At 60.3% G+C, this 15,248-nt stretch overlaps 5 protein-coding genes across 5 annotated transcripts; 3 read left to right on the top strand and 2 right to left on the bottom strand.

Annotated features, from left to right (window-relative positions):
* Positions 1-77: 77 nt before the first annotated feature.
* Positions 78-2,645, bottom strand: EXO70 (exocyst complex component exo70; the record flags this gene model as incomplete). Its single annotated transcript, XM_069352241.1, has 8 exons — positions 78-133; positions 179-450; positions 489-585; positions 627-1,263; positions 1,304-1,705; positions 1,745-2,424; positions 2,465-2,510; positions 2,571-2,645. 8 exons carry the CDS (start codon positions 2,643-2,645, stop codon positions 78-80), a joined length of 2,265 nt encoding a protein of 754 aa, XP_069209659.1.
* A 740-nt stretch (positions 2,646-3,385) lies between these two features.
* SAH1 (S-adenosyl-L-homocysteine hydrolase) lies at positions 3,386-4,945 on the top strand (the record flags this gene model as incomplete). The annotated part of the gene is made up of 5 exons (XM_069352240.1): positions 3,386-3,540; positions 3,627-4,041; positions 4,088-4,192; positions 4,247-4,869; positions 4,933-4,945. 5 exons carry the CDS (start codon positions 3,386-3,388, stop codon positions 4,943-4,945), a joined length of 1,311 nt encoding a protein of 436 aa, XP_069209658.1.
* Positions 4,946-5,982: 1,037 nt separating this feature from the next.
* On the top strand, positions 5,983-8,076 carry Q8F55_003709 (uncharacterized protein; the record flags this gene model as incomplete). Its single annotated transcript, XM_069352239.1, has 4 exons — positions 5,983-6,369; positions 6,414-6,742; positions 6,781-7,931; positions 7,970-8,076. 4 exons carry the CDS (start codon positions 5,983-5,985, stop codon positions 8,074-8,076), a joined length of 1,974 nt encoding a protein of 657 aa, XP_069209657.1.
* Positions 8,077-10,586: 2,510 nt separating this feature from the next.
* Q8F55_003708 (uncharacterized protein) lies at positions 10,587-14,253 on the top strand (the record flags this gene model as incomplete). Its single annotated transcript, XM_069352238.1, has 6 exons — positions 10,587-10,633; positions 10,893-11,566; positions 11,605-12,066; positions 12,377-12,869; positions 12,916-13,933; positions 13,981-14,253. 6 exons carry the CDS (start codon positions 10,587-10,589, stop codon positions 14,251-14,253), a joined length of 2,967 nt encoding a protein of 988 aa, XP_069209656.1.
* A 123-nt stretch (positions 14,254-14,376) lies between these two features.
* Q8F55_003707 (uncharacterized protein) lies at positions 14,377-15,099 on the bottom strand (the record flags this gene model as incomplete). Its single annotated transcript, XM_069352237.1, has 3 exons — positions 14,377-14,706; positions 14,741-14,983; positions 15,031-15,099. 3 exons carry the CDS (start codon positions 15,097-15,099, stop codon positions 14,377-14,379), a joined length of 642 nt encoding a protein of 213 aa, XP_069209655.1.
* Positions 15,100-15,248: the final 149 nt, after the last annotated feature.

Raw genomic sequence — 15,248 nt, 5'->3', positions numbered from 1 at the left:
AGTCTTACATGACATGCAATGCGGCAACATTATACTGTACAAATTGCCAAGAGAGAGTCAGCACTACCAAGAATGAATCACCGGAAAACAGCCTGAACACGGCGTTGAATCTCCTCGGGCGAGTATTTGAGGTCTGAGCTGTCAGCACCGCGCTTACACCCCGGTCAAGGCAACTCACACTTGTCGTACTTGCCGTGCGCCTTGGCCCAGAAGGACTGGTAAGCCGAGGCGACCAGCTCAGTCACTTCGGCGCCAATACGGTCGCGCAGGTCGATATCCTGTCGCGAGAGCGGGTGCTGGCGGCACGTGTACTCGAGGTCCACCAGCTTCTCGAAGAACGCAGCCGCCGACTCCTTTGCCGACTGCTTGTCGGTAGACCCGCCGGGGAAACGCGACTGGGCTTGGATGCTGAGCGTCTGGACTAACGCCTGCCAGTCGCCAATGTACTGTCTGGGGGATGTTAGTACACGTAACGTCGTCGCACGCACGTCTTCGCTTCACGGAAGTGGCGGTTCATCATGTCCTCAGCGGCGGGTCCGATGATGTCGGCGTTGAACGACGATGTCGTGTTGCGGATGTACGACACTGTGGGGTCAGTTCTGACATCGGCAAAAGCATGAACTCACGGTTGTTGAGCAGATACGTAGACGACACCGGCCGGCGCATCGTCTTGGCCTGCTGGTCAAGGTGGATGAGGAGTGTGCCGAGGGTATCAGCCGCGTAGAGGTTGAGGGTGCCGCCCTCCTCGGCCGCGTTGCGCGCGGGCGACGGGTGGTCCTTCATGCCCATGAGCCACGTTCTCTCGTGACTGCCGCCAGAGCGAAGAAGGCCCTCGACGAGCGGGCCAAACGATGGCAACGCTTCGAGGAAAGCGAGCGTGCTGTGCGTGGTGTCGTCGATGGTAGCTGAAATGGTGGTGCTTCGGGAGGGAGCGCGAATGTCCACCAGCCGCTCGGGGAAAGAGCGCAGCGCCAGTCCTCTCAAGATCTGGATAGGCCCGTTCAGTGCGCCAACGATATCCCGTCCCTCCGGAAGCTGGCCCACGATGCTCGCCATCTTGTTTTCGTATCGCGGCTGGAAGCCAGTGAAGCACGAGAACAAGTCGAGCATGACCAACGTCTGGGCAGATAACGACCGCTTGACTTGGGCAACGACCTGGTTCATCGTCGAGGTGACAACCGTCAGGGCGTGGACAAGGGTAAACGTGACGAGGGCCTGGCCAGCGTCTCCAGGCATCGCATGCTGGGCCACAGATGCCTCTGCCTGCGAGTCGTTAGCAACCTCGAGGGACACGGCAACTTACATCAGCTGCGACGAGGAACGACTCCCACAGCCGCATGACCAGCTTGACCTTCTCCCCACCCCTGCCTTCCCACGAGCCCCCTCCGTCGACTTCGTCGATGCGAGCCGAGAGCGAGGAGAGAGATCGACGGATCCAGTCTCCTCGGATGGCCGCAATGTCGGAAATGCAGTTGTTGAGGACAGGTGCCAACACCTCCCTCGCCTTGGGCGTGTTGCCGTCGACCAGCGCAACGAGCCGTGTTGACAATGGGATGATGGTCGTGAGCTGGGGGTAGAAAGCCTGAGCCGATGAAGGCGGCGAGTCGGCCAGCGTTGCGGCGTCGAAAGGTCGGGGCAGCGTGTCGCGCACCAGCTTCACTAGGAGCTGCTCTGCGCTGCCAAAGCCGTTCTCTATCACCCGAGACTGCACGGTCAGCGGGTCGCTCCTCAACACCTCACTCACAAGCTCCGCAACACCCTGCTCGCGTGTCCCGCCCCTTCCCTCGGCCAAGCCCTGGTTCATGTGCTCAAGGTCGGCAATGAGGACCTCGAGCGCGCCAAAGTACTCGCCAATGCTCATGATGTCAGGCCCTCTCGCCACAATCGCGCGAGCACCGCCTGGCGAAGGAAGGTCGGAGGAAGCATTCGGAGTCCAGGCAGGCTGCGAAGGTGTTGTCGCAGCAGTGTTTGTCTGCGGTGTTGTCACTCTTGTGCGCGTCGTCGACGAGGTCGTCGATGTTGGTGTTGGTGTCTCGGTTGCCCAGCGCGGAACAACGTCCGGCCGAGGGACGGCGCGTCCACGCTCCATCACAGATATTGACGGGACGGGGGGAGTTGTAGCCTCCTTGGCCGCCGGCTTCTCGGGGGCCAGGTCGCCAAAGGTGCGACTCGAGCTCAAGCCTCGCTGGTGTCCCGGGGAGCTTGCCGTCCTACTCCCATTTCCGTTTGCCCCAGCATGGCTGTTGACTGACGAGCCGCCGTACGATGCCTTGTGGCTCAGCTTTGTTGATGATGGCCGCGTGCCGGTGAGAAGCTCGAGCGCCGTGTCAAGGTTTGAACTCTGTCGCGTGATCTCTCGGATCCCAAGCTTGCCGATCGACTTGTCTAGCCTTCCGAGACGCGTATCCAGTTGGTGGAGGATGGCTAGGTGATAAGTGCTTGCACCTCGTCATTGCATACTCACTTGTCATGTGCTTTGTGAGCGTGTTTGTCTTTAACAGGTGCTGGTCCTGGCGGTGTTGTCAGCGTGCCGAGTTGGAGGAAGATTGTCGCGGGCTCGTGCCACTTACGAGCAGTGCGAGGTCGGTGTTGTCCTCTACTGCAAACGACCTTGACAGGCCGCTCTCGTGTGGTGCCAGAGTCATTGTTGGGAATGTCTCTGGTGCAGCGAGACTGCGTGTTGTTGTTGTCGTTGTTGCCCAGCTGCAAGAAAAGAGATTGTGCCGGGACGTGACTTGGTTAGGAGATGTGTGCAATGTGGGTGGTGGTGATTAGGTACGGCTGTGCGGTGTGTGCGGTCTTGCTTGTCCGCGCTGCCGCCGCGACGAGATCGAGCAGAGCAGAGCACGAGGAGGAGTACGCGGGCGCGTCATGCCGCAAGATTGGCATCGAGCCTATGTAGGTGTTTCAGGGTCAGACCACGCGCAAGCCACGCTGTTTCAGGGTCTTGATTATAACTCCGTCCAACTCCGATCAAGCACACAGATTGGCGCCTTGCATGGACTTTTTTTCAGGGCCCTGACGGCGGCGGCGGCGGCGCGCGTCGTGTCATGGTCATGGCCGACGCCGTCGCGCGCCTTTGCCAGTGGACGCAAAAGGGCAGAGGGGAGTCCAGCACGGTGACAAAGGAAGGCACGCCTACGTTGAAGATTTCAGCCAGGCGTAGGGTCTGGACACTGTGCCCCTTCCTTCCTCCGTCCGCCTTTGGCCCCCCCCCTCCAGCAAGACACGCCTCCCCCCCACCCCAGCCGGCATCGCACCATCCAGACATTTCCCTCACCGACTGACCGCATAAACGTGCACCAACCCCCCAACTTTTAAACCCTTCCTCATCTCTCCACTTCTTTCCTTCTTCCCACAACCCACACACATTCAATAACCAAAAATGTCGTACAAGGTCGCTGACATCTCGCTCGCCGCTTTCGGCCGCAAGGAGATCACCCTCGCCGAGCGCGAGATGCCCGGTCTCATGTACTTCCGTGAGAAGTACGGACCCAGCCAGCCCCTCAAGGGCGCCCGCATTGCTGGCTGTCTCCACATGTGAGTGCTCATAGCAGTGGGGGGAAGGCGGTCATAGCGAGCCCCCCACGTTTCCCATCTCCGCAACGTACCCTAACCTCGCATAGGACCATCCAGACCGCCGTCCTCATCGAGACCCTCACCGCTCTCGGTGCCGAGGTCACCTGGTCGTCGTGCAACATCTTCTCGACCCAGGACCACGCCGCTGCCGCCATCGCCGCTACCGGTGTCCCCGTCTACGCCTGGAAGGGCGAGACCGACGAGGAGTACACCTGGTGCATTGAGCAGACCCTCACCGCCTTCCCCGACGGCAAGCCCCTCAACATGATCCTCGACGACGGAGGTGACCTCACCACCCTCGTCCACGAGAAGTACCCCCAGTACCTCGCCGACATCCGCGGTGTCTCTGAGGAGACCACCACCGGTGTCCACCACCTCTACCGCGCCCTCAAGGAGGGCAAGCTCCGCCTCCCCGCCATCAACGTCAACGACTCGGTCACCAAGTCCAAGTTCGACAACTACGTAAGTGCTCTCGTTTGCCTCTCTGACAAGCACTAACTCTCCACAGTACGGCTGCCGCGAGTCGCTCGTCGACGGCATCAAGCGCGCCACCGACGTTATGATCGCCGGCAAGGTCGCTGTCGTCGCCGGCTTCGGTGACGTCGGCAAGGGCGTGAGTGCTGCAACCATCTACCTTCCTTGACAGATTACTTACACAACTAAACAGTGCGCCGAGTCGCTCCGCTCTTACGGTGCCCGCGTCATCGTTACCGAGATTGACCCCATCAACGCCCTCCAGGCTTCGATGTCTGGTTACGAGGTCACCACCCTTGAGAAGGCCGCCTCGCAGGCCAACATCATTGTCACGACCACCGGCAACCGCGACATCGTCACGAAGGAGATCTTCGAGCAGCTCCCAGAGGACTCCATCGTTTCCAACATCGGCCACTTTGACATCGAGATTGACGTCGCCTGGCTCAAGGCCAACGCCGTCGAGCACGTCAACATCAAGCCCCAGGTTGACCGCTACACCCTGGCCAACGGTCGCCACATCATCCTCCTCGCTGAGGGCCGTCTTGTCAACCTCGGCTGCGCCACTGGCCACCCCTCGTTCGTCATGTCGTGCTCGTTCGCCAACCAGGTCGCCGCCCAGATCGCCCTCTGGAACGCCAAGGAGGGAGAGTACCCCAACCCCTCGGTCTCGGTCCTTCCTAAGCGTCTCGACGAGGAGGTCGCGTACGCGCATCTCGGACAGCTCAACGTGGAGCTTACGAAGCTCACGACGGTCCAGCAGGACTACTTGGACATCCACCCCGATGCCGCTACGTTCGAGGGCTTCAAGCCTTTCCAGTAAGTCGTCGAGTTCGAGTTCGCCACATTTGGTGGTTTTGCCACACAAGCTTACGTAAACAGCTACCGCTACTAAATGCGCCCACACAATCGGCCTCAACAGCCAAGCGCGCATTCTTTTCCGCTGGTCACTCTGATCAGTGGTGTAGCCGTCTCGTAAAAGTATACCCCCCGCTTATGTCCCGCTCCAAAGCGGACTAGGTTCACTCTGTTCACCCTCATCGAATATCCCCCTCCACAACACTCATCCTACTTTCAACACCGTAGGCGTACAACAATCAAACCCCCAACCACATAGGTGATGCCCGCATCACGCTCAGCAGATTCAGTAGTCCTTGTTCGCGTTGGTCTTACCTTTCATACGTTCTTCACCTTGGCCCACTGGCAAGTGGTGTGTATGCATTGGACTGGCGGCAGTGTTCGGGGAGTATCTAGGCGGTAGCATCTAGGGACGGAGACGGGACACTGATGAGTCTGGACACGAGGCTGGCGGACGCAGGGTTGGCGAGAGACTTGCTGTGGCCGGAGGCCACCGACACCACCACCTTGCCACAAGTGGTTGTGCCACATTAAGAGACCAGCTTGCTTGGGTGGCACAAGACTCCCAAATTTCCAGAGCGCAGACCAAGTTCACCATACACACCCCCACGCCCCAGAGCATCCCACGACGAGTTGTAGTCGCCAGCTTGCACGAGTGCAGGGCACAACACTGCGTTTGACATCATTCTACAGCTAAAGCTAAGCTCGGTCGGGTGGAAGGAAAGCGCTGGCAGCATGTGCAACCGGGCGGGGTGGGCCGGGTGGGAGAAGGGCGCATATCCGCGCTGGGGACTGGCAGGACTGGCGGCAGGCGCTGATTGTGAGGAAGGGCGGCTTAGGAGAGTAGGGCGTCTTGAAGGGCGTTGGTTGCCGCCTGCACGTCTGGGCGTCTGCACCGACACCTCGCGTGACGGCTTGCTCGCCTCGCGCCTCATGCCCTCGTACCCTCATCCTCGTGGCCTCGTGTTGGTTGTTGCAATCACCTTCTTCTTGACAACACACTGTCACCAACACTCTCTTTCCTTCACCCTCTCTCCCAAATCCAACTCGGTGCCTTCTACCTTACACACAACCATGAGCCACTCAGCGCAGTCCGCAATCTCTGGTCCCGGCAACCGCCTCTTGGATGTGCTCTGCTTGCCGTACCGATACCAGGCTCCTGCGTGGTTTACCAACATGAGCCTCGAGGAGAAGGCGAAACTGTGGGAGAATTGCGAGAAGTTCACCGCCGCGAACCGTTACCTCGAGTGCATCTCGTTCATTAAGGAGACGGCGGGACCCAGTTTCGATGACAGCATGGTCGCAACTACTGGGCGAATCTTCAACACCGACATCTGGATCCCACAGGACGCGCCGTTCATCAGGGCCGCTTGTGACGTGTGGCGTCACTGCCTCCCACTGGACAACCTCATCCATGTCCCCCGTCTGCCGCTCACCCGAGCTCACTTCTCGGTTGAAGAGGTGGGCTCCATCTCTAGATCTGTGCCACCAAAGCTGATGGGCAGCTCCACCAGCGCAATGACAGCCTCAAGGATTTGTTCATCAAGTACAATCGCGGCTTCGTCATCTTCGATCCCTCCGTTGCGATGGCCCTCTACGACATTGAGCACGACCACCGCGACTTTGAGCTCATTGTCCACACGCAAGCACTTGGATGCTACGATGTACTCCCCTACGTGCCCTCGAATGGGCAGGATCCCGATTCCGAGGAGGGTATCCTCGAGCTCTTCCAGAAGACCACCTTCCAGCACATGGCCGCGCTCAACCTGCCCATGCCAACTTCCTTTGATGGCCATTGGCGTTCTCGGCTGTTTGTGAACCACTTTTACACCGCGTGAGTGCCACTAAATTGCCACCACTGACGTGATCCAGCTCAGGCCAACACCTCGTTCCATACACAGAAGCCTCTGCAGAGGAACAGGCCGAGGCCCGCAACCTCTACAAGGAGCAACGTTCCGCCGGCGTCCCCAAGTACATTGCTGCGGCGACGGTGCTGTGCAAGAATGGTCTCGTTGTGCCTTGGGCGTGCCCGTCCATGAACTCTGGCATCGAAGCTCCGAGCCCCATCCGCTCTGGGATTTCGGGCCATATCCAGAGGCTGAGCATCGCTCAAGCAGAAGGAGATGTCCATGCTCGACTCGCCCAAGACAAGCGGTTCCTGTTCGGCATGTGTTCGCCCGAGGACCTCCTCCTTCGCACCCTTCGTCAAAGCGGAATCATCAATCTCCAAATGCATGATCGCCTCAAGTCTATCGGCGAGTACCATGGCTGCTGCTACCCCGGCTGCATCTATCACCTGAAGTCAATGTGCCGTACCGGCGTCTCGGACGGGGTGTGGGTATTTGACCCCCTGCAGTTCTGCCCTACAAACCTCATCGCTTGCCGGCTCCACTTCCAAATCGCCACGTTGCTCACGGATCCCGAAGGACTGTCCCTACCGCGAGAGCTCGCGCTGGCCCTTATGACAGCGAAAAACAAGTCGACCTTGGAGTCCCTCATCCGCGGGGGCAGGTGCGGAACTCCGTTCTGCCCGACCCAAGGAGTCTTCGGTATGGCAACGTGCGCGGATCCCACATCGCAAGCGTTGGGTGTTTGTATCAACTGCGCCGAAGTGCTGAAGGTCAAGATGGACACGATAAGAGCCGAAGGCCTGAAATCTCTCAAGGACTTTAAGCTCACGAGCGTCTCCCATGGCACATTCGCGCCGAGCACTCTGTGCTCCGATTGTACGGGTCTATGTCTTGCCAACAGCAAGGACGGATACAACCTCTACGACACGTCGGACTACGTCAACAAACAGGGCCTCCCCATCTGTTTCGCCTGCTTCAAGGAACAGAATGGGCTGGGGACGAACCAAGTCGTGTCCAACCCTGACCTCCACACCCCCGAGATCGTAGTGCGCCTGAACTCGTCCGTGAGCAAGCTGGACGACACGTACAAGGGCGCGGCCCGCGACAAGACAACGGCCCAGCGGGAGGTGTTTAACGCAGAGAGCATAGTGCTTGCCGCCGAGCTCTACAAGGGTGAGAGACTCGATCGCATCCCTCAGCTGACGAAGCAGTGCCACTCAGCATTAGCGCGGCCCGCACTCTGCTCCGTGAGCGTGCTACCCAAGTCCTGACCTTCCACATGGAGCTGTACGATCAGCTGGATATCGATGAAGAGTGATAGTGGACTGTGATCCTGATCCCAGATGGGTGCTTGATGCATGGTGTGCATGTGTGTGAGCTGCCACGATCTATCGCATTGTCTCAGAAGAGAGCACCTCCGTCTGAGGAGAGGATACAGACAGAACCAGAGGCAGGTGCGCTCCGCCGAGCCCTCTGCCAACCCGCAACCGGGCGCCGTCGCCGGTCTGACCGCACTCGCAATGCGCCGGCACTACAACACGCCGACGCCCTGCAGCGCGACACGCAATCGAGCTCGGTGGCGCCGCTCGACCGAGGGCACCGACAAGTCTGACGCCGAGCAAGCAAACAACAGGCCCGTGGAGGATGGGGTGCTGCAGTGCTGGTGGCGCTGGCGAGCCTGTCGTCTGCTTGCTCGGCGTCAGACTTGTCGGTGCCCTCGGTCGGGGGTGGGCTCGGCGGCTACGACCGGGGCGCAGGGCGCCTCATGACTGATCGACAGAGGTACAATGGCACGGGCGGAGTTGCGCTCCGACTCTGGGTTTGAGCCTGCTGGGAAATTAGCATCTCACAAGCGCCTCGGAACCAACTACACTAACTGCCAGCACTCCACTGGCTGACAAGGCCCAGCCGTGACTGACTCTCGCGTCAGCGGCGAGGCCTAGCTCTAATCAACTCCAAAAAGGTGGCCGAGTGGGCGCTACCTTTTCTTTTTGAATTTGTCACATCGCAGGAGTGTATGTATTCCCCCAGTTCCAACTAGAGCCCCCAGTTCCAACCATTACCGGCCAGCGGTAATTCTTAGTAGTACATATTATATTAGAACATTATAGGTTGTCGGTCTTAATACCATCCCGAAACTTTTTTTGTGCTTTTATATTATGAATTTTTTTGTATGTATGGAGTTATATAGTTTTTTTGGTGTTTTAAGTATATAACGAGACCCACCGGGGGTGTTGAACCCGCACAGCGCCCACACAAGGGGGGGTGTTGAACCCCCCGATGAAACCAGGCATGCCCAAGGGGTTTTAATCTTGCCATTAGGCGGATTCCGGCGCCGGGGATAGCAGCTTGTGGCGCAACATGGCCCTCTGGGGGGTAGGGTGGGTCACGTGGGCCTCGTGGCATGTCTCAGATGCTCGAGGGGTGAAGAAACGGACAAGAAAGGTCGAAGTGGCATCAGTACGAGGTGGTCAACGACGAGTTCGAGCGCCACTCGCAGATGCAGACGACGATCCCCGCAGCCTGCGCTTATCCGAGCCCTGGGTATAGGGGCGTTGTGTGCGCGGGTGCGGAAAGATTTGGGGGTGGGCGGGAGCAAATTCCGCCAACCGGTGGGCTGGTGCGCTCGGCCGAATAGCAAGCCAGAGCCACCGCGACCGGCCCGGCGCCGAGTCGCCGCCAAAAGGATGCGTGTGGGCGTGCAACAACGAGTTGTGGTGGGGTGAGGCGTATCTTGGGTGTGTGAGGCGGGTGGGCGTGGATGTGGCGCGCCGCCGTGTGCTGCGGAGAGCCACGCTCGTCGGGTGGCTCACAGTCGGCACGTCGGACCGGTGCCACCCACCCCCTGCCGTCTCGATGCGACCTTGCTGCTTCTCTTCGTTCAGAACAGAGAAGAATCGACGCTCGGCCCGTGGCGCGATATCTTCGCTCTCACGCCCGCTCACCCGTCACACGACGCGCCGGCCCGACGCGGGCGGGCTGACGCAGCCCAGCATCGCGCCGATCCAAGCCAGGCGCGGCGAGTGAGTGCTCATGGGGATTGATCGGCCACAGTGATGCACTGAGCGCCAGTGGCCGCGCCAGTACAGCGACCACCTCCAAGGTTCGCTGCGGGTGCTCGCTGGTCGGGAATGGCACGGATCGGTGGGGCTGGGCTACTGGCAAAGTTCTGCTTCTGTTCTCTCTGCTCTGTGCGGTATCGGCATGGGGCGGGTGCCTTGCATTCCTCTTTACTTTAGAGATTGGGGCAAGCGTAGAGGGTTGTTTTGGATAGAGCCGTGATTTGGTGCATTTGCTAGTGCCTGCAGTGTCATGCCTAGACATTGTCAGGGACGATGTTGATTGGCTTGGACTTGGCTTGGGGGGAGAAGGGTGCAGGCAGTCGATGACGATGGTCGTCACTCCCACGCGCCAGGATGAGCATGATCCAGCGGGAAGGGCAAAAGTGGTGCTGCTGCTGCTCGTTCAACCGTGTTGCTTCCTCATCACTACTACAACTGATCAAGCCGGCGCGACGACTTGTCCAGTCAGACACGCACCACATCTTCTTCGCCCCTCCCTCCTCCCTCTTCCCTCCCCCCTCCCCATTCCGAAGCAGGCGCCCGCCTTCTTCCCACACTCTCTCCCAGCTCTCCCCTTCCTCCCCTTTATCTTGGATCTTGCACCACCTGGCTTGCGTGGTCTGTCCAACTTCTACTCGATCCAGTTGCCCGTCCCCGGCTCCAGCTGTTCCTCGTCGCGCCAAACCCAGAGGTCACGCGCATAACCGGTACGTGCAATCTCGAGCTTTCTCCTCCGCCCGCGCGCCCACGTCTCGATACACCCCCCATGCCCCTTCCCTTATCGCACGGTGCGCCCAAGATCCCGATGTGCCAGTGCGCGCTGTTTCGGCGTTGCCGTGGGTCGTGGGCTGGCTTTAAAGTCGCGGTCTCACCTCGCTGCCCTCTATCATTGTCGCGTCGACGTTGCTGCGTGCTAACAGCCTGCCTTCTCCCTCAACATGCGACACCCGCACTTCCACCACCACCACCATGGCCACCACCCTCACTCGATCACGACGACTGCGACCGATTCGCCCCGGGAATCACAGTACAGATCCTTCGTCCTAGACGGCCCTCGCCACCCTCTTCCCAGGATCATCTTCCACAAGATGGAGGAGTCGATGCACCCCGACCCGACCCCGGCGCTGCCGCCGTCCCTCGAGGACATTCGCGAGCAAGTCGCCCGCCTCGAGGCCACGCACCGCGCCAAGGGCCTGCCCCTCTCGGGCCGTATCATTCACGTCGCCCACCACCTCCCGGTGGAAATCGTCCGCCTCGCGCAGCCAAACGACATTGATGTCGCCCTGACGTCACCCATCACCCCCGAGTTCAAGCCCGAGGACATTGTCACTGTCGAGAGCGCGGACCAGAAGTGGAAGATTCATGCCCGACAGGGCCACACGGCAATGGTGTCCGGTATCCGCTCTCTGTCCGACACGCACGAGCAGCTCGTCGTTGCCTGGACAGGAGACATCCTCTCACAGCCGGCCGAGAAGACTGGCCAGTCGACTCCCAACCTCGGCCCCGTCAACCCCTCCGCCTTCGTGCTCCAGGACAATGTCGAGCTGCATGCCGCTCCTACACAATCGCCGCTCATGGTCATCGGCAGTGACTTTGACTTCAAGGAGCAGCGCGAGATTGCCAACGAGCTCAAGAGGTTCAGCGATACCGAGGTCGAGCAGGAGGGTTACGGCAAGCTCACGTACGTCCCCGTGTTCATGCCCCAGGAGATCAGCAAGGGCCACTACGAGGGTTACTGCAAGACTAGTAAGGCTTCCGGTACGAACGTGCGACTGACTTCCCAGCACTATGGCCCCTGTTCCACTACCTTTTGTGGCTTGACTCGACCGCCACTGTCCCTTCGCCCGACCCGTCGTGGATCGCGTACAAGAAGGCCAACGAGCTGTTCGCCAAGCGTGTCGCCGAGGTCTGGCAGCCGGGAGACCTGATCTTTGTCCACGACTACCACCTCTTGCTCGTGCCTAAGCTCATTCGCGAGTTCCTCGGCCAGTCGGCGCATGTCGGCTTCCCTGGCCCTTACGGCGGCCAGCCGCCTTCGTCCCCCGCGGTCAATACCGACAAGCTCAAGGGTATGGACTGGGATTCCAGCAAAACCAAGTACAATGGTATGCTGGGTTCGGTCAGCCACAACCTGGGCGAGCACCTCAAGTCTGGCGAGCACCACAGCCGCGATCCCAGCGAGGTCATGATCGCGCTGTTTGTGCACACGCCTTGGCCCAGTTCGGAGATTTTCCGCTGTCTTCCAAGTGAGTGGTCTTGTATGTCCTCGACTCTGGAGTCGAGAAGCTGGCGTGGAGGAGCTGGCATGGAGGAGCTGGCATGGAGAAGCTGGCATGGAGGAGCTGGCATGGAGGAGCTGGCATGGAGGAGCTGGCATGGAGGAGCTGGCATGGAGGAGCTGGCATGGAGGAGCTGGCATGGAGGAGCTGGCATGGAGGAGCTGGCATGGAGGAGCTGGCATGGCCGATGGAAGTTGGGGAGCTGCCATGACCGATAGAAGAGGGGGATTCGGGCCCGACGACTCGATCTCTCAGATCAGTGCTGACCCTGCCACAGAGAGAAACGAGATCCTCGAGGGCATGCTCGGAGCCAACCTCGTCCTCTTCCAGACCTACTCGTACTCTCGTCACTTCATCTCCAGCTGTATCCGCGTCTGCGGCTACGAGTCGACCACGAACGGCGTCGACGTCAACGGTGTCATCACCGTTGTCAGCCACTGCCCCATCGGTATCGACGTCAAGCGTGTCGCCCACGACAGGGATGCTCCTGGCGTCCGTCCCAAGATGGACAGCCTTCGCCAGCTCTATGCCGACAGGAAGATCATTGTTGGCCGCGAGAAGCTCGATGCTCCCAAGGGAGTTTACAACAAGCTGCAGGCGTTCGAGGTGTTCCTCGAGAAGTACCCCGACTGGAGGAACAAGGTCGTGCTCATCCAGGTGACGACGCCTGCCCTCTCCGAGTCGCCCAAGCTCGAGAGAATGGTGGCCGAGCTCGTCAGCCATATCAACGGCACGTACGGCAGCCTTGACTTTACCCCTGTGCACCATTAGTGAGTGGTCGACGAGGCTGGCGAGGGTTGCACTGACACGCCCCAGCCACCAGGCCATCGAGCGCGACGAGTACTTTGCCCTCCTCTCCGTTGCCGACCTCGCCCTCATCACTTCGCTCCGCGACGGCATGAACACGACGTCCATGGAGTTCATCATCTGCCAGGACAAGTCGAACAAGTCGCCCTTGGTGCTGTCCGAGTTCATGGGCACCAGCTCGTCGTTCGGCGAGGCCTTGAAGATCAACCCCCACGACCTCGTCGGCGTGGCCGACGCGATCGAGAAGGGCCTGTCCATGGACGAGGAGGAGAAGGAAACACGCCACGCTGCGCTCTACAAGAGTGTGGTCGGGCACACCAGCCACACCTGGGCGGCCACAATGGTCCAGCTGCTCCTCGAGAACGTCGGCAACGAGCACACTGCGCACCAAACGCCTGTGCTGGACACTCAGTTGATGAAGCAGAAGTACGAGACGGCAAAGAAGAGACTCATGCTCTTCGACTATGACGGTACTCTTACACCGATTGTCAAGGTGCCCTCTGCGGCTGTCCCCACCGCCCGCACGCGTGCCGCTATCGCCGCCCTCGCTGCCGACCCCAAGAATGTCGTCTACCTCATCTCGGGCCGCGACGGCGACTTCCTTGAGGAGCACTGGGGTATGGTCAAGTACCTGGGCTTCTCCGCCGAGCACGGCAGTTTCGTCAAGACGAGAGAGGACGGCGAGTGGATGAACATGACCGAGGCTCTCGACATGAGCTGGATGAGCGAGGTCGAGGAGATCTTCCGGTACTACACCGAGCGAACCACGGGCAGTACGATTGAGCTCAAGAAGGCTTCCATCACCTGGCACTACCGCAACGCCGACCCCGTGTTTGGCGAGTTCCAGTGCAAGCAGGCGCTCGACCTGCTCGAGAGCAGCTTGGCGCCGCGCCGGCCGATTGAAGTGCTTGTGGGCAAGAAGAACCTCGAGGTGCGACCTCTTGCCATCAACAAGGGCGAGATTGTCAGACGTCTCATCTATGAGAACCCCGACGCCGACTTTATCATGTGTGCTGGTGACGACAAGGTATGTGGCGCGGCTCTTGGGGAGAGACTCTAGTGCTGACCAGACAGACCGACGAGGACATGTTCCGTGCCTTGAGGACAGTATTCCCTCCCGGAGGTCCGCGCGAGGACGAGCCGGTGCTGATGAAGCCTCCTGTTGGCATCACCTCCGTGCTCGACCCCGACGACGCTGAGGCTCTTCCTGAGAAGGAGATTCACATCCGACCGGATGGCGTGTTTGCTACGACGGTTGGGTCGGCGGCCAAGAAGACATTAGCCGGCTGGCATGTCACTGGCCCAGAAGAGGTGGTCGACGCTGTCGAGCAGCTCCTAGAGAAGTGAAATGTTAGTGTGTCGTGTCAGTGTAGTCCATCTCCTAGATAGTCTTGTCCCGTTCGCCAGCGCATGTACACAAAAACTCAGCATGATGGTACAGTTTGTCTATGCCCTGGGGTGGATACTGGCCTACTCCCCGCGCGCTCTCTTCGCATCGTCGCCAGTGGCTGCAGCGTCGTCGGCAGCGTGTCCGAGCTCACCACCAAAGTTGAAGCCCTGGCGGACAGCGCGGCCCACAACCTCGCGCAGCCTCTCCTCGGGGTCGACGCCATCGCGCTCCGACTCCTCCATGATGCGCTGCGTCTCGGCGAGCAGGTCGTCGGTCTGGCGCGACGCATACTGGTCAACAGCGTACTGGGACACCTCGGCTCCGGCGTGGGTCTCGGGCGCGGCCTCGCCCGTCACGCCGCGGAGGTAGGCCGCGACGGCGGGGTGGTCCTCCTCGAGGCTGTCGGCCGCCTGGGCGTCAGCTTTCTCCTCCCCCAGGACCTACACTCAGCCCCTCGTCGTTCTTGTGCGCCGCGTCGGCGCCGTGCTCGACGAGCCAGCGCGCGGCATCGACGCTCTCGCACGTGAACAGCGGCGTGTCCCCGTCGTCGTCGGGCAGGTTGACGTCGCCGCCCACGCTGACGAGGTACTCGAGCAGCTGCAGATGCGCGTACGACGCGGCCGCGTGCATCGGCGTGTAGCTGTGCTCGTCCTTGTCGTTTGCGGATGCGCCGGCGGCGATGAGCTCCTGGGTGCGTGAGTGGGGTGAAGGGAAGCCGCACACTGCAGACGCACCTGCACGCGCGCGAGGTCGCCGTCGGACGCGGCGACCCAGAGGTTCTTTGCTGCTCTAGCCTGGACCATGGTGGGAAGTGTAGTTGCACGAGCAAGTGGACGGTGGAGGGAAAATCAATCTCAGGCCATGTGGAGTTAGGCACGGGCCGCGGGCCGGCACCCACGACGACGACGGCGGTAGTGACGCATCAGCGATCAGCCGTCAACATCCCATCGCA

This window comes from Vanrija albida, assembly GCF_041260175.1.
Source record: "Vanrija albida strain AlHP1 chromosome Unknown contig_3, whole genome shotgun sequence".
In the NCBI taxonomy this organism is placed as follows: Eukaryota; Fungi; Basidiomycota; class Tremellomycetes; order Trichosporonales; family Trichosporonaceae; genus Vanrija; species Vanrija albida.
Note: the sequence above shows the minus strand (reverse complement) of the source record. Positions and strands in the feature narration are given on the sequence as shown.